The 18,171-nt window shown below is 49.1% G+C and overlaps 1 protein-coding gene across 1 annotated transcript in view; it reads left to right on the top strand.

Moving 5' to 3' along the window:
- Positions 1–18,171, top strand: part of SNX19 (sorting nexin 19) — a 44,493-nt gene that overhangs the window by 13,541 nt on the left and 12,781 nt on the right. The window contains exon 8 of the mRNA XM_053366638.1: positions 275–404. Within this exon, the coding sequence (XP_053222613.1) occupies positions 275–404 (130 nt within the window). The remainder of the gene's footprint in view (positions 1–274; positions 405–18,171) is intronic.

Below are 18,171 nucleotides of genomic sequence, written 5' to 3'. Positions count from 1 at the left end.
AAGCTGGACACTTGTTGCAGCTGATACTTGTCACAGTAAACTGTGGTTTAGCACAGGGATGCGGAACCTTTGGCCCTCTAGATGTTGTTGGACTCCCAGCTCCCAACAAGTCCCACTAGCTTGGCCATTGGTTGGGGATGATGGCAGTTGTAGCACTACAGTACCTGGAGGACCACAGGTTTCCCCATCTCTAGTCTGGATGGATGGACAAACGGCCTCACCTGGTGCGAGGCAGTTTCCTTACCTTACCTTTGTGTCACCTTGACTTTGGCAGAGTCGGAGACATTACTGGCGGATGTTGCCTTGGACCTCCTCCGCCTGGTTATGGTGGATCATTGGAGCTGGCTGTGCACGGAGAACATGCAGAAGGTCCTGCAACTGCTCTTTGGGAGCCTGGTCCAGAGGTAAGTCATGCGACTGGAGGAGGAGGATTTGAACTCGGTGCTGAGAGTGGTCAGGCCATTCAGCTCTCTGTAGGCTTTGCCTGTAGAGCAGGAGTGGGGCTCCTATCTTCCCTGATGGCTGCAACTCATGGAGACCTGGAGTCCAACAACATCTGGAAGGGCAGAAGGTTCTCCACCCCTTGCCTACGCGTTTCTGCATTATATAGTAGAGTCCTCTCCACAAAGTCAGCTATTTCGACCAGGCATATGGAACCCAGGCTCTTCCAGGTGTTACTGGAGTACAGCTCTGATTGTTGGCCATGATAGTTGGATCTGGCAAGAGCATCAACTGAAAGGCCACAGGTTGCCCATCCCTGCTGATGAGAGTCAGATGCGCACTGTTACCTGGCTATGAATCTCCATCCAGGAGTAATCATAGCTTTATGAAAGAGATTTCAGCAAGGCCTACTTCACAAGGTTGTTGTGAGAATATAGACAGGGAAGAGAAGCACGTATGCCACCTTGAGCTCTAGAGGAAAGGAGAAATAAAAATGTAAGAATAATAAAAGAGACTGATGTTTAAGAAAAACCTTTCTCAGTTGTTCAAGTTCTTGGATTATAACCAACAACGCCTTCTCCTGATGCTGAAAAGATCTGAGTTTAGAGGCCCTTGGGAGAGAATTCCATGAAAGTGAGAGACCCTACAGAGAAGGCCTTTTCCCCAGATGAAACATCCCTGCCCTAAGGTATCTGACCTAGCTAGGGATGATGGAAGTTGTAGTCCAAAAGCAGCTGGAGACCCACATTTGGGAAACACTGGTGCTGGCAGTACTGAGCTGGACAGACGAATGGTCTGGCGCAGGAACATAAGCTGCATTTTCCTGTGTGCTTCACTGGCTCAATCAACACAAGCTTTAGTTGATTCGCCTACTGTTTAGGCCTTGGGCGATGGACCTTCTCTGGTGCTCAGCGACCCACCAGCCCTCCTCCTGCAGCAGACAGCCCCAGAGGACAACCGTCTGGGGTAGACGAAGGACAGCGTGTTAGCGGTCTGGCTTATTTGAGCTCCTTTGAGGCGTAGGTTGCCAAGAACCGCAGAGGTCAAGGGGATGCTGACAGGTGCTGGAATGCCCGTTTTCTTTTTAAAGAAAATCGGGTCAGGAAGAGTGAGTCGCATCTCCTAAATGGGCTTCTTAAAAGTAGATGGACCAGGCTGGAAACTGATACCCAGAGAGAGACGAGGCACAAGGGCTTTGAGAGGAATGTCATTGCTTGCTAATACGCTGGGCCCTGGTAGCCTGGGGCTCAGGTCATGCGGACTTGGTATTTATTTATTTTTTAAGAGAGAAGGAGTCACACGCTAAGTTCCTGCCTCGGCTTGGAATCCCAAGGGGGGCTCAGCAGAGAAAATGTCCCTTGCGAGGCCGTATTAGGCGAGGAACTGCAAAGCCAGCAGCCTTTGGTTTCTGCAGCTGCGAAACGGGTCGGGAGCAGGGTGGCACTTTTCCCAGCATGGTTTGGGTGCTTTTTTGCAGCATGCTTTGGGTGCCCCCCCAGCACCCATGCTTTTCATCTGCAGTGAAGGTCCATCGCCCAAGGCCCAAACAGTAGGCGAATCAACTAAAGCTTGTGTTGGTTGAGCCAGTGAAGCACACATGGAACTTGAATGAGAGAAGGGTTGCAGAGGGAAAGGTGTGTGTGAAAAGGCAGGGATGGAATTTTGCCGCAGTTCCCACCTGTTGCTTATAGAATCTTCCAGGCTCTGTCCACAAGAAAGTTTTGAACAGGTGAGACGCTCTGTCTGAAGAGTCTGAAGAGAAGAAGGTGGCAGGATGCTGGGAGGGGGCTTTGATGCAGAGAGATGTTCAGAACAGGCTCAGGTGAGAAGGGCAGCTTGGCGAGCGTTGCGCGTGAGTCAAGGCAGGAGGATTGCTGCGGCTTCTCTCAGGAACTTGCTGCAACTTGGAGACCTTTCGAACTGAGCTGTAATTTTTTTTTAAGCCTTCGATATAACCTTTCTACCCAAAAGCTGCAGCTGCTGCCTCATACAACAGTACAGTCATACCTCGGGTTGAATGTGCTTCAGGTTGAGCGCTTTCGGGTTGCGCTCTGCAGCAACCCAGAAGTAACGGAGCGCGTTACTTCCGGGTTTCGCCGCTTGTGCATGCACAGACGCTCAAAATGATGTCACCCGCATGCGTGGAAGCGGCAAAACGCGACCCGTGCATGTGCCGTCGCATCTTATGTTCTATTCAGGATGCGAACGGGGCTCCGGAATGGATCCCATTCGCATCCCAAGGTACCACTGTATATAAATGAAGAAATAATAGAACAAAAACCCACAATAGGCCCTGGCACTGAATGACAACACCCTCTTGCCCTGCAGGAAACATTTTCTATCCTACATTTTTCCCCCTCCAAGGAACTCAAGGTGGCGTATGTGGTTCCCTATCTCATCATTTAATCCCCACGACAACCCTGTGAGGTAGGCTAAGCCAGGAAGCAGCAACTGGCCCCTCCAGGTCACAACAGTGAGCTTCCCAGCCGAGTGGGGGATTTGAACCCAGGTCCTAGTCTGGCACCCCTAACCCACTGCACCACCTCCACCGTCTCTCTCGCCTCTCACTTTTGCCTTCCTTCCCATGGTTGGGAAGGGAATCTTGCCTTCTAAATCTCTCCCGGTGATTAGTTTTGTGTCGGTGGCCGAGGGAGAAGAAAACCAGATGCCCGAAAAAGGTATTGCTCAGGAAGGCAAGCAGCCCCCACCCCCCTTGCCCAAAGCGTGTGTTAGGCTGATCCAATTATGCAACGGTGGAACGACCCTTTTTTTGGTGGCTGGACGGGGAGATGGGGGGGGGCGGTCGGCCAAGAGATGAGATCATCCGGAGCCGAGAAAAGATTCCCCGCTTGGGTGGTCTCTTAAACTCAGCCCGTAAACAAATCCCTTCGGGACCAATGCAGGCATTTCAGTACTATGGCTAGCAAAGCATGTTTGTGTATGAATCTGCTGTAAAAAGAGCAGCCGAGGGCGGGGGGGAGCAAAGCAAGCTTGGAATCAGAGAATTGTCGAGCGGGAAGGGACCCCAGAGGGTCATCTAGAGCAGCCCCCTGCAATGCAGGAATTGCACCTTCAGAACTCCTGTGGGGTCCCCTCCCCACTCAACAGTTTGCCCCTTTTTCTTTCTTGCTGGAAGTCAGTGGCAGCTATGGATGTGCTAGCAAGACACCATTGGGGTGCATGATTGGGCTAAGCCTCCTGAACAGCTCAGTTGGTTAGAGCCTGGTGCTGATATCTCCAGGGCTGCAGGTTCAATCCCTGTATGGGGCAGCTGCATATTCCCGCATTGCAACAGGTTGCATTTGATCAGTGTTTTCCTAACTTGGGTCTCCAGCTTTTTTTGAACTACAATTCCCATCATCCCTTACAGCTAGTCCTGTGAGCTAGGGATGATGGGAGGTGTAGTCCCAAAACAGCTGGAGACCCAAGTTTGGGCAACACTGTGGTGGCAGTTTGGAAAACACCAGAGTAGATGATCTTCAGGGTTCCTTCCAACTCTACAATCCTATGATCCTGACTGCTAAGATGCAAGCGCTCTTTTCATGGCACAGCCCCTTCATCTGCATAACCCCACCCCTCAATCTGCATATCTTTTACCCTGGGTTCCGCGTCTGGGATGCAGTGTTGGGAATGCATGTGATGCACATGCTCCCAGTTGCAGCCAGCGTTCCATTCCCCACAAATGTTTTTGGACTCCCAATATGTGTCAGTCCCAGCCAGCATGACTATAGGAACATAAGGAGCCTGGCTGCTGGATCAGACCAGTGGCCCATTGGCCCAGCATCCTGCTCTCACAGCGGCTGACCAGATGCCTGTGGACCAGATGCCCACTGGGGTGGCAGAGTATAGCCATTGTGGCTAGTAGCCATCAATAGCCTTAACCTCCAGGCCCAGGGTTTGAATGTGCCCCCAAACCTCCCTATCTGGTCCTTGGGATTCTCCCTTGCTTGGCCCTGCTTCATGTCCTCCTTAAGTGTTTCTGCCTGCCTGGAATGTGTCCTTGGAGTCCAGTAAGGTTTCTTGCTTCTATGGATTAGAGCAATATTTCCCAAACTTGGGTCTCCAGCTGTTGTTGGACTACAACTCCCACTTGTCTCTAGCTAGCAGGACCAGTGGTCAGGGATGATGGGAACTGTAGTCCCAAAAGAGCTGGAGACCCAAGATTGGGAAACACTGGATTATAGAAGGTAGAGAGGCGTGTAGCAGTGTCTGTAAAAAGTGACTATTGTACAGAGGTAGAATTGGCACGGGACGCGGGTGGCGCTGTGGGTAAAACCTCAGTGCCTAGGACTTGCCGATCGTATGTTCGGCGGTTCGAATCCCCGCGGCGGGGTGAGCTCCCATCTTTCGGTCCCAGCTCCTGCCCACCTAGCAGTTCGAAAGCACCCCTAAGTGCAAGTAGATAAATAGCGGGAAGGTAAACGGCGTTTCCATGTGCTGCACTGGTGCTGGCTCGCCAGAGCAGCTTCATCACGCTGGCCACGTGACCCGGAAGTGTCTTCGGACAGTGCTGGCTCCCGGCCTCTTAAGTGAGATGAGCGCACAACCCTAGAGTCGGACACGACTGGCCCGTACGGGCAGGGGTACCTTAGAATTGGCACAGTTGCCCCAGCCACCTTTGCCTCTGGGCCCAATCCACCACCGGTAAGTGGCCCTCGGAAGATTGCCCTGAGAGGAGTGCGGCCCTCTGGTTGACAAAAGGTTCCCTCTCCCTGGTACAGAAAGTGAGATCATTATTCTTCTCCACTCTCATTTTGTAGGATATTCTTCTCTTTGCATTGGCGAAAGGACTGATAGTTTTGGGAAGGTCGGGGGGCTGAAATTCAAGGACTTTGAGAGAGAGCTGCCTGCGAAGGAGGAACGAGCAACAGCGTGTCCTGGCTATTAATGGCTTTTGGTGTCATTAGGTGAGAGGACAGTGAGCATCCCAGCTATCTTGATCCCTTTCTTTGATCCTGTGAGTCAGCGGTGGGATAAAAATACGGCGCGAGATATCTGTACCCTGCCCTCAGGCTGTCCTCTTTGGCACGGGATGCTAGTGTGTCAGAGGGACAGGTAATGCTAGCCCATCGGTTGGTGCTGAGCACCGAGACAAAATGATGTTTTTGGCCCACCTGGCTTCTGCCAAAGCAGACCTGTTGGGATGCACACAATCACAGAGTTGCAGAGGATTGTCTAGTCCAAACTCCCTGCAATGCAGGAATCTTTTTCCCAATGAGATTAAGAATCTCAGGCTCTACCTACTGTGCTGCCCCACCTTTCGTTGAGGTGTTATGTGGATTCTCATGCAGATGACTCCAGACCCATAGAACACAGCCCTGTGGAACTCGAGGGGCAGCCCACAGAAGCCCAACTGATAAAGCAGACCGAGACATGATTTGGAGAGGGAGGAGGGATCGTGGGTGGGGATATGTGTAAGTCTGCGAGGAACACGACACCAATTGGCAGGTCTCTTTGAAGGCCAGAGATAGGGCTTTGGAGCTGAGAGCACGGCTCGGCCGCATCCCTTGGCACAATGCCTCCGCAGTCCTGCGAGGCGACTGCTCTTGAGAACTAGCCACTTTAAATAGGCTTCCCGGAAGAATAAACATTCCTGACAGGCTGTGGGGGGAAAGGCACTAATCCCATTTTTGGAGAATCTTGCTTGTGACTATCAGTTACATTTGCGCAGTCTGGAGGAGAAGGGAGCGTAGCTCAGTGAGAGAGCATGCACCTGGCCTGCAAAAGGGAGCCAGGTCCAGCCGCTGCCTTTTCCAGTTTAAAAAAACAACACGTAGAAGGAGATGAGGAAGAGCATCTTCCAAAGACGATGGGGAGCCTTTGCCAATCAGAGCAGGCAATACTAGACCAGGTGGACAAAAAGCATCACCTGGTAGAAGTCACCTTCTTAGATTCCATAGAATTGTAGACTTGGAAGGGACCCAAAGGGTAGAAGGGGGGAAACCCCCAAGTGTATTGCTTGATTGCCAGTTTCCAAGCTTTTCTGGATGCCCATAAAGCCCTGGACCAAAGATAGCAAGGCAGATGTAGAATTGTAGAGTTGGAAGTGATCTAGCTGCATTGGAGGATGTTGGACCAGATGAGCCTTGGAGATCCTTAGATTCCATGATTCTAATGCAGGGATATGCAGCTGTCACATACAGGGATTGAACCTGCAACCTTGGCATGACCGGCACCACACTGTAACCTTGTAACTGCACTCCAGCTGCCATCAGCCCCAGCCAACATGGTCAGGGGTGATGACAGTTGTACTTCAGCCACATCAGGAAGGCACCATATTGGCTACCCCGACTTAGGAGCTAAGAAGAACTCCATCACTAGGCAGCCAATGGGAAGCTCCCAAGCAGGAGCTGAGTGCCAGACCACTCTTCATCAGCAGCTGGTACTCAGAGGCATAGTACTATCATGGCTAGTATATGCAGATACACATTTGTCTGATCCCCTTTGAAGGCCGTCAAAGTTTGTGGCCATTACCACATAGCCTAGCAGCAAATTTCACAGTTCTACTTGCTCCGTGAAAGAACCAGGAGCCCCATTAAACTCTGTTCCCATAGTAGGGAACAGTATATACACAAAGTATCAAATGTGGTGACAGTAATAATAATACAACAAAACAACAACACGACAAACTGGCTTATAAGTAAAAAAACCAAATTTACTAGAATAATAGCTAGAATAGAGATAGACTTGTAACCATTCAAACAACAAACATACTCAGGTGCCATGTGCAAAACAAAGCTTGGAGATACTGTAACCATGGAGTGGATAAATGTACAACTCTATCTTAACAAGTTACATGTGCAGAAAATGTTATACAGACTGGATAAATGAACTGTTCAACAAGTAGCCTAAGTCCAGTCACAGAACAGCAACCCTGTATAATGTTTACTGCACATGTAACTTGTGAAGATAGAGTTGTGCAATTATCCGCTCCATGTTTACAGTATCTCCAGGCTTTCTTTTGCACATGGCACCTGAGTATGTTTGTTGTTTGAATGGTTACAAGTCTATCTCTATTCTAGCTATTATTCTAGTAAATTTGGTTTTAGACTTATAAACCAGTTTGTGGTGTTGTTGTTTTGTTGTCATAGTAGGGAACAGCCACAAAGACTTCTAGAGCCCTGGCATTACCTTCTGTTGCAGTAGAAAGTTATGCTTTCATTGGAAGTATAATGAAAGTCCCCTGGGAACTTCTGTGTTGTTGTTGTTGTTTTTCTGTTTCTCACAAATGAATTTGCTTTATTTCCATTTTTGCTGGAAATTCTTTTTTGAGACCAAGAGCCTTTAAAGATGTTCCTGAACAGGGTGACAGCTGCATAGGTGGAGTGGGGTGTCTGGAATTTAGCCCAGATAAATATAGGTTGGGGGGTGGAGAGAAATACTCCTCCACAGGCTGCTCTTATGAGATCCCACCTGGGCTCTGCTTCTGCTGTTTGCAAGAGTTCCTTCGAGATAGGCTGCACCCTTTTTGCAAGTCCACCTCCCCGGTATCATTTGAGACCCACGCTCTGTGCAAGCTGTTAATCCAAAGATAAAGACAGTGCCTTTCATCACATCCTGACCGTCTGCGCTTTGGAAACCCGAGCCGGGCTCGAGTGGGGTGGCTTCTGGGACTGGGTGGGGGAGGGCTCGGAGGAGCACTGTGCGTTCTAAAGGGACTTTGAGGCACATGCACCGAGCGAGGTTGGTGTTGGGTTCCAGAGCGGGAGTTAAAATAAATGAGAAGCATCTTCAACTTGGTCACTGGCAAGTTGAGCATCACCTGGCCATGTCCTGACTCCCTTCCCAAATTCCCACCCTGTGATCCTTTGGTGTGACACGGGGCTGTATGCAGCCTTGGCACAGAATGCTGCAAAGGACTTGCCTCTGCGCCTGCCCGGCTCTGCAGCTGTGGCACACAGACCTAAAACAGGTCTGGATGCTGCAGAGCCATCCTTTCCCCCCTTCCAGCAAGGTTTTGTCTTCCTCAGCGGCCATGGTAGAAATCAGCACTTCACACCCGCAAAACAGGGCTCAGTGTCCATCTCTATGATTCTACTTTGGCCAGGGCTCGTTCTCACAAAGTAGCAGGTGGGGAAGAAAATATAGTTTCACCGCTGCAGTCAGTGCTGGAGAAGTCCCCCATCAGGCAGACTCTCTTTTTCTGATCCGATTGATAGGGTTTTCTGCTCTCACACACAGCAAACTTAACAGCTTTTATGGAGGTGGCAGAGTTTATCACAAACTGGTTAATAAGAGACCGCAAGAAACTAGCTTTGAAGGAGAAACAGGGGAACAGAATTGCTGGTCAAAAACCTCAAATGTCGCATATTTCCTTCACCTTTTCGCCTTTTCTCCTACCTTCATGCTGACTCTCTTTTCCCCACTCTAAGGGAGATGGGGCGTTAAGATAGAAACAGGCTCAGGCCTTGAATAATCCAAGGCCCTTACAGACCCCAAACCCATGCATTCTCTTTCCAAACAGATGAAATAGTAAGGTTTCATTTCCCCACTCTACTGCTTTGGGATGTGTCAAGGAAGTGTTGCTGTTGCACAGGCTGAAACTTACCTTTGCACCTTGGGAATCAAGAGGGTATGATTTCCAAATCAGTGGATTCAGTATCCAGACAACTTCTCATTTTGTCATTGATATTCTTATTATTTTTTACCTTGATATCCTGCCCTTTCCTCCAAGGAGCTCAAGGTGGGATTCATTTTTTAAAAAATAATATTTATTAAGGGTTTAAAGATTACAGAAAAAAAAGAAGAATGAAAAAATGAAAAATTAAATACATAAAAAAGGAAAAAAGGGAAAAAAACAATCCAGTAAAACAGAAAAAAGAAAAACAAGTATTTAAAAACACACCCAATGTTTCCCTATCTTTATCTTTCATTTACTTGTTTCATCGACCTCCTCACACCTCCCTTTTTTTGTATTCTAGTTCAATTAGCTGTTTCAGCAAATCCTTTCCATCTTACTCACTTTTTGTTCCATAATTTATCTTAACCCAATCTAACCTTAAATTTTCCACTTTGACCCATTAACAATCTATTTTTACTTAATTCTTTATAACCTTTCTGCTAAAGCCATGTAACTTCATTCCAATATCCTTCTAACATTCCTTAATTTTACAACATCCTTCTAACATTCCTTAATTTTATTTCTGTAAATAAACTTTAAATTTTTTCCAATCTTCTTCCACCGACTCTTCTCCCTGGTCTCGGATTCTGCCAGTCATTTCCGCCAGTTCCATGTAGTCCATCAACTTTATCTGCCATTCTTCCCGGGTGGGTAAATCTTGTGTCTTCCAATTCTTTGCAATAAGTATTCTTGCTGCTGTTGTAGCGTACATAAAGAAAGTTCTATCCTTCTTTGGCACCAATTGGCCGACCATGCCCAGGAGAAAGGCCTCTGGTTTCTTCAAGAAGGTATATTTAAATACCTTTTTCATCTCATTATAAATCATCTCCCAGAAAGTATTAATCCTTGGGCATGTCCACCAAAGGTGGAAGAATGTACCTTCAGTCTCATTACATTTCCAGCATTTATTATCGGGCAAATGATAGATTTTTACAAGCTTGACTGGTGTTATATACCACCTGTAGATCATTTTCCTTAGATTCTCTTTTAAGGCATTACATGCTGTAAACTTCATACCTGTGGTCCATAACTGTGGTCCAGTCAGCCATCATAATGTTGTGTCCAACATCCTGTGCCCATTTAATCATAGCAGATTTCACTGTTTCATCCTGCGTATTCCATTTCAACAGCAAGTTATACATTCTTGACAAATTCTTAGTTTTGGGATTTAACAATTCTGTTTCCAATTTTGATTTTTCCACCTGGAAGCCTAGTTTTTTGTCCAAATTATATGCCTCCATTATTTGATAATAATGGAGCCAGTCTCGCACTTTATTTTTTAATTTTTCAAAACTCTGCAGTTTTAATCTATCTCCCTCTTGTTCCAGAATTTCCCAATACTTCGGCCATTTGGCCTCCATATTGAGTTTTTTCTGAGCCTTTGCTTCCATTGGTGACAACCATCTTGGGGTTTTATTTTCTAGCAAGTCCTTATATCTTATCCAGACATTAAACAATGCTTTTCTGACAATATGGTTTTTAAACGCTTTATGTGCTTTAACCTTATCATACCACAGATATGCATGCCAACCAAATACATTGTTAAAACCTTCCAAGTCCAACACATCAGTATTTTCAAGAAGCAGCCATTCTCTCAGCCAGCTCAAGGTGGGATTCATGGTTCTCCCCCTGCCTATTTTATCCTCAACCCTGCGAGGAAGGCTAGGCTGAGTGATGGGGACTTGATCCAAGGTCGCCCAAATGACCTTCACAGCTGAACAGGGATCTGAGCCAGGGTATCCCAGGTCCTAATCTGACATTTTAACCCCTGCGCTGTGCTGGCTCACATTTTGGCCAATTTGAATTATGCGTTTCACAGAAGAAAAGGATTCTGGCAAGCAGGCATGCATGTGCTTTTTATGTATTTATTGCATTTTTTATTCCACCTTTCCCTGCAGGGTTCTCTCCTCTCATTTACACACACAACAGCAACTGTGTAAGGTACGGTAGGCCAAGAGGCAGTGACCAGCCCAAGGTTACACCCAGGGTCAAGTGGGGGATTTGAACCCTGGTGTCTCTCCCAGGCCCTACTCTTGACTTTAACCCATTGCTTCTGAAACTTTGAGTCCCCAGCTGTTGCTGGACTACAACTCCCATCATCCCTGCCCACTGGTCCTGCTAGCTAGAGATGATGAGGGTGGTAGTCCAGCAACAGCTGGGGACCTAAGTTTCAGAAGCGCTGCTCTAACCACTACTCTGCCACTGACTGTCTTAAAGGGGAGATATGTGCCCCTTTTTCACCTTTCACTGACATGGAAATTCCCACTTCTAGGCACAAGAGGGCACTGCTGGCTACCTTTTCCCCTTCCTCCTCCTCTTCCTCCAGCCGCTGGTTCTAGTTCAGAACAAGGAGATGTACCAGCGATGCAGCTCAGAGCATCAGAAGTGAGGTGCAACCGGAGACTTTAAAAAGAGGCTGCCGGCATGTTTCGCCAGCTGACTCTGGGAAGGAGTGAGCGGATGCTGCTCCCCTTTCAGTTCACGCAGTGGTTGGGCTTGGCTTAGTCTTGCTCACTTTGTATTGGAAGTGAGTCAAGCCAGCCCTGAGAGCTGCTATTACTGCTTAAGAGATGTTGCTTTGGATCCTACAGGCCTTGTAGGATACAGGAACGCCCCACTCCACTTTTCTTCTCCTTTTGCATCAATACTGGCTTGAGAAATAAGGATCAGGGCCATTTCCGCCCCAAGCAGCTGCTCTGCATAAGAATGGCGTGTTGGATTGGGCCAATGGCCCTTCTAGTCCAGCATCTTGTCCAGCTCAGGGGCCACTGAGATGCCTGTGGAAAACCTGCAACTTGAAATTGCCTAATCCTCTTTTTGAAGCCTTCCAAGTTGGTGGCCATCACTGCCTCCTGAGGAAGCGAGTTCCATAGTTTAACTCTGCATGGAGAAGAAGTAGACTCATAGAATTTTACAGCTGGAAGGGAATCCTGAGAGTCATCTAGTCCAGCCCCTTGTCATGCAGGAATCTCAGCTGAAGCATCCAAGACGGATGGGCCATTCAACCTCTGCTTAAAAGCCTCCAATGAAGGGAGAGTCCATCACCTCCCAAGGGAGACCATTCCACTGCCTAACACAATTGTCAGAAAATTCTTCCTGATGTTTAGTTGCAATCTCCTTTCTTGTAACTTGAATCATCTGCCTTGAAATCTTCCAGCATTGGAAGATGCATCCAAACTGAGCTGCTTTTACTCGGCTCCTTTTCAAATCCTCGTGAAAGGTTAGTAATTGTGACTCAGTCGCACCCTTGAGTTTGGCAAGAACTGAGTCCAGCTCGTTGAATTCTGGGTCCAGCCCTATCTGCCATGCCACTCAAAGGTTCGGGAAAGTTTGTTCCAATTCCGAGACTTTTCCAAAGGCAAACGCGAAAGGGAAAATGATACCAAACACTAACAGAAATAGGGTGTTTCCTCCACCCAAATACACCCACTATCTTCAAGTTGCAACCTAAAATCCCAAGACTTAGAGAGGCAGCACGTTCCCTGCAGGTGGAAAAGGTTATGCAGATTCGTGATCCTAACCATGCGAACGGTTTTGATTTATGGAGCCCAATTTACTGGCTTTTAATCATTAAGTGCATTGTTAGGGGCAGTGTGCATTGTTACTTTGTCATTTTATAGGGCAATTTTATTAAGACTGCGGACACAGGCTCTGCAAGAACTTGGCAGTGGAGCAAGAACCGTTTGTTCAAGTCCACCACCAATGCTGGGACAGATGCTGTGTCCAAAATATAGAATAGCACAGCGTTGAAACTGTCAGAAGGGGGAACGAAAAGAATGAGATTAAGGGGGAATAGGGATTATAGCCACCCCACCCCACCCATTTTTGAACCCTTCCCACATGTACGCTTTATGCATGCCCTCTGTGTGGTGTAGTAGTTAAGAGCGGTGGACTCGTAGTCTGGTGGACCGGGTTTGATTCCCCGCTCCTCCACATGCAGCTGCTGGGTGACCTTGGGCTAATCACACTTCTCTGAAGTCTCTCAGCCCCACTCACCTCACAGAGTGTTTGTTGTGGGGGAGGAAGGGAAAGGAGATCATGAGCCACTTTGAGACTCCTTAAGGGGAGTGAAAGGCGGGATATCAAATCCAAAATCCAAACTCTGCTGGTCTGCCCATAGTTGGGCCCAAGTGTGGCTTCCAACTTGGTGATTTGAAGACTCTCACCCTCAAGCACAAGGACATTGTAGCTGTCAGGACTCGATCCTGCAGTACAACGTTTCCCAACTGGGTGCCCTCCAGGTATTACTGGACTCCCAGCTCCCATCAGCCCCAGCCAGCATGGCCAATGGTCAGCGACAATGGGAGCTGTAGTCCAACAAAGCCATCAGGTTGGAGAAGGCTGCTGTACCTGGTCTTGAACTCGTGGGGATGGGCCATGGCACAGCGGTAGAACATCTGCTTTGCATGCAGAAGGTCCCATGTTCAGTCTCCAGTAGCAGCTCCAGGTAGGGCTGGAAGAGACTCCCTACCTGAAACCATGGAGAGCTGTTGTCAGTCTGTGTGGACAATACTGAGCTAAATGGATCAATAGTTTGATCCATTTACTATGTTCCTGCAAGGATTTCGCCTGTGTTCCACCATATATTTAAACCCTTGTGATACCACTTTAAACATTCATGTCTTCCCCCAGAGAATTCTGGGAACCTTCGTTTAAGGGTGCTCAGAGTTGTTAGGAGATCTCTTTCTTCTCACCCCAGAGCTACAATTCCCACTATGGTTTAACTGTCAATGGTTTAACTGTCAATCCCTTCTCCCAGGGAATTCTGGGAACGGTAACTCTTGAGGGGGAAACAGGGGCCTCCTAGCAACTCTCAGGACCCTTAAGAAACTCATTCTCCTAAGATTCTTTTGGGAAAGCCCTGGCATCAAACACACACTTGTGAATGTGGCCTCACTGGTGATTCCAGCCTACTCGTTTCTCCAGCCGAGGTGCCTTTGCAGAGCTAGGATTGGCACGTCTCATTCTGCAGTCAAAGCTGCATCTAGAAGGCTCCTGGATTCTCAGTGGCCCCGGGGTCAGTGAGAGAGGGGAGTAAGTCGTCCTGCTCCACTCCTCCACCCCAGTTTCTCCCCCTCGACCGATTTCCGCCGCTGCCTCCGTTCATTCCCAGCCCCTCTGTAATCCGCCCTTTGGCCGGGCCTTGATGGAGGTCGCTCCCCACAGAGGTGAAGTCACGGCAGACAATGAGGCTCTCAGTCGCCACGACAACCATCAAATTGCCGTAGCTGCTTCTTCACCCCGTCAGATTTCACACCCTGCGCTCCTTGCCGTGTGGCCGATTGCTCCAGGGGGAGGGGACAGGTGCGAGGGGGAGTCACTATTATTTTTTTAAGCCACCCTGTGTGGCCGGTTTAATTAGCTCCCAACACAGGGACTCTGCAGTGGGGCAGGCTGTTTTGCTGACCCGCTGGTAGATGTCGGATGAGAACAGGAGCAGGAAGCCATTCGCACCAGAATGAGACATTGGGGAGAGAAGGGGGGGCAGTTCCTCCACACTAACGAGTGCAATGACATCACCGCCTTCAGTCATATCATTATTATCACATAATCTTATCATTGATTTAGTTTATACCCCCCCCGCCTCCCCAATGGAGGGAGCTGACAAGTATAAGCGAGTGGTGCATACTAGGGGGGGGGGGACAAAAGAATATTAATTTTCCACCCAAGCTCATGAGATCAGAGCTGGAGGTGTTGAGCCAGAGTCATAGTAGATAGCACAATGGTGATGTCATCTCAAAGGGACAGTGGGGTGAAGCCAAACCGCTGCATGAGCAGCACCCAAGAGACCTCCCTGGGGTGCAAGCCAGGGCAATGTGTATGGAGGTCCTGGGCTGCCCAGTTGACAAGACCATCCCCCCTCCTTGACCTCACCAATGTGGTCCAAAGGAAAGCAGAGCAATGCGTTTGGCACCAGATTGGCTGCAGGAGTTGCCAGAAGGAGTCTTACTCCAGATTTGTGTGGGGTTCGCTCTTCAGCCTTTTCTTCTCCTGAAGATTCACTGCAAGGCAGCGGAGGCTTAGGACCAGAGTTTTCCTTCTCCTACCTTGCCAGGGGGACAAGCCCCATCTGCCCCTCACTTCCCTCTACAGCACATGGAGGAACCGCCTTCTTGACCATTAGGCCCACTATTGATCTCATCTGCTCCCATCAGCCGGAACCTGTCTTCGCATGCAGGGAAAGTCCCTAACTACTGAGGGTTCAAGACCCATTGGTTACCCTGACCTGGTTTAGCTAGCCAGTCAAAGCCGTTCCCGGGGTGTGGCCGTTGTAGCATGCTGACAGCTTCTAGGAGTCACAGGTGAGAGCTGAATGTGGGATGGGATCCAAAGTTGGACGAACTGCCCCAGAAGGAGCATGGCCTGTCCCCCACCAGAGATACTCCTCATCCCCTAACACCCCATACAAATCCATGCTGCGGCTGCATTTGGAATACAGTGGTACCTCAGGTTACATACGCTTCAGGTTACATATGCTTCAGGTTACATACGCTTCAGGTTACAGACTCCGCTAACCTGTATACTATTGTACATTGGGTTAAGAACTTTGCTTCAGGATGAGAACAGAAATTGTGCTCCGGCAGCAGTGGGAGGCCCCATTAGCTAAAGTGGTGCTTCAGGTTAAGAACAGTTTCAGGTTAAGAATGGACCTCCGGAACAAATTAAGTACTTAACCCGTGGTACCACTGTACTGTGTGTACAGCTCTGACCACCTCGCCTCGAAAAGGATATTGTAGAGTTGGAAAAGGTTCAGAAAAAGACAGCCAAAACGCTCAATGGGATGGAGTAACTCTCTATGAAGAAAGGATGCAGCATTTGGGACTTTTTTTGGTTTAGAGAAAAGGCAAGAAAGAGGCAGCATGAAACAAGTTTATAGAACTATGAATGTCATGCAGAAAGTAGATGGGGGGGGCAATATCCCTTTCTCATTACACTAGTATATCCAGTGAAGCTGAATGTTGGAAGATTAATGACAGATAGAATAAAGTCCTTCTTCATGAGGATTCTACAGAACTCCTTCCCACAGAAGGAGAGTCCAGAAGACGCGTTTCCGTTAAGGAGCTTTTATGCTGGAAGAAGTTCCGTAAACGCCCACTGTCCGATACAACGAGCGATTGATGGAGTCATGTTTAAGGAGCTCCATCACAGACAGAGGTTTGGGGACTTAGCCAAACTCTGAGGGATTAGGATTTTACGCACAAGCAGCTCATCATCCCATCACAGCAATCGGACAGTCCCTGAAAGCAGCTTGTGCAGAGAGGCATCATGAGTAACCCAGCCGGAGCCGGAGGAGCAGCAGGAGCTGGAGAGGGTCCAAGCCTGGAAGAAAGGTACAGAGTGTTGGAACTCCAGCTAGCAATGCAAACGGCGAGGCTAGAAGAAAGGAGGGCGCAGGATGCAGAAAAGGCAAAAGGCGCTACACTAGCAAGAAAGATGCCAGGAATGGTGCAGAAGTTTGGGGGGGACCCCAGGAACTACCAAGCCTTTAGGACAGAGATGCAGTATGCTCTTGAACTGCAGTTTAATGACTTTCCCGACGAGGCATCGAGAGTGGCGTTTGTGATTGGCCATCTCGAAGGAGGGGCGAGAGATTGGGTCAGACCCCTGATGGCAGGGAATAGTGACATGCTGAAGGACGCGAGGAAGTTTTTTCGCGCCATGGATTTGATGTTTTCCAGCGAGATTGAACAGGGGCTGGTGCGCAGACAATTGATGGCGTGCAAACAGGGGAGCCGATCGGTTCGTGAGTACTGGACTGAGTTTACAATGTTGATACATAGATTGGGGTGGGACCTTTCGGCGGAACCCATTCAAATGCTCTTTGAAGAGGGGCTTTCTTCGGCGGTGAAAGATGAACTTTCCCGGGCGCCCAGGGCGGAGTCTATGGACCAGCTGACCAAATCAGCGCTGACCATTGGAGCACGCCAGGAGGCAAGAGCCTTGGAGAAGCCGGAGGGGAAAGGAGAGCGTTGGAGGGATTTCCGCATTCCAGAGATTCCAGAACCAAGTTTCCCGCCAGGAGAGCCGATGGAAGTTGGAACAGCGCGCGCGCGCGCAGTTTCAAATCCCAGTGAAGGGAGGAAGAAGGAGGGAAAGAGCGCCAAGAAATGTTATCTCTGCCAGCAGCCAGGTCACTTTGCCAGAGTCTGCCCGCAAAGAAAGGAATGGCAAGGGATGGCTGGAGCTGTTGGGGGGAAGGAGGAGGAAGTCCAGGAGCCAGTAAAAGCCAACGCCTGTCTGCCTCTGTCAGGGCACTGCAGACAGGCCAAGGAGCAGTAAAAGTGCCCACTCCGGAACCTCCAAGACCAGCCCTAGTAATAGAGGTGTTGCTAGAGCTGGCAAACGGATACCCACTAAAGACTAAGGCGCTGCTGGACTCAGGCAGCTCCTGTAATTTTATGAGCAAGGAGTTTGCAGCTGAACACCAGATACAGACACTCCCTTTAAGCAACCCCCTGCAGGTCACCACGATCGATGGGAGGGAGCTGCTGGGAGGAGAAGTCAGCCTACAAACCGTCCCAATGGTTATGAGGGTGGCCAGGCACACTGAGAGGATAGCGTTCAATGTAGCCACCCTGGGAGGGGCTCCAGTCATTTTGGGAATGAGCTGGCTAGCGTTGCATGACCCGCTAGTGGGCTGGCATCAGAGAGTGGTCTCCTTTGGGTCAGCACATTGTCTGGAACACTGCAGAGAGGGAAAGGTGCCAGAAGGGGCAAAAGCCTCTCTAGCAGGGACGGAAGTGGCGGACAAAGGGAAGGTGCCCAAACAATACGCTGACCTGAGCAAGGTCTTCAGTGAAAGGGAAGCAGATAAATTACCACCGCACAGAGACTTTGACTGCCAAATTAATCTGGTCCCTGGGGCCCAGCTCCCCGTGGGCAAGCTGTACGCCATGTCAGACAGGGAAATGCAGGAGTTAAGGGAGTTTATTGATAAAAACCTGAAGAGGGGCTTCATCAGAGAGTCCAGAGCGGTGGGGGGGAGCCCAGTGTTTTTTGTGGACAAAAAACACACGGATAAACCGAGATTGGTCGTGGACTACCGGGCCCTAAATGCCGTGTCAGAACCAGTGACTTTCCCCATGCCCAGGATTGATGACATTTTGACC

Source organism: Podarcis raffonei, chromosome 15 (assembly GCF_027172205.1).
Source record: "Podarcis raffonei isolate rPodRaf1 chromosome 15, rPodRaf1.pri, whole genome shotgun sequence".
NCBI lineage: Eukaryota > Metazoa > Chordata > Lepidosauria > Squamata > Lacertidae > Podarcis > Podarcis raffonei.
Note: the sequence above shows the minus strand (reverse complement) of the source record. Positions and strands in the feature narration are given on the sequence as shown.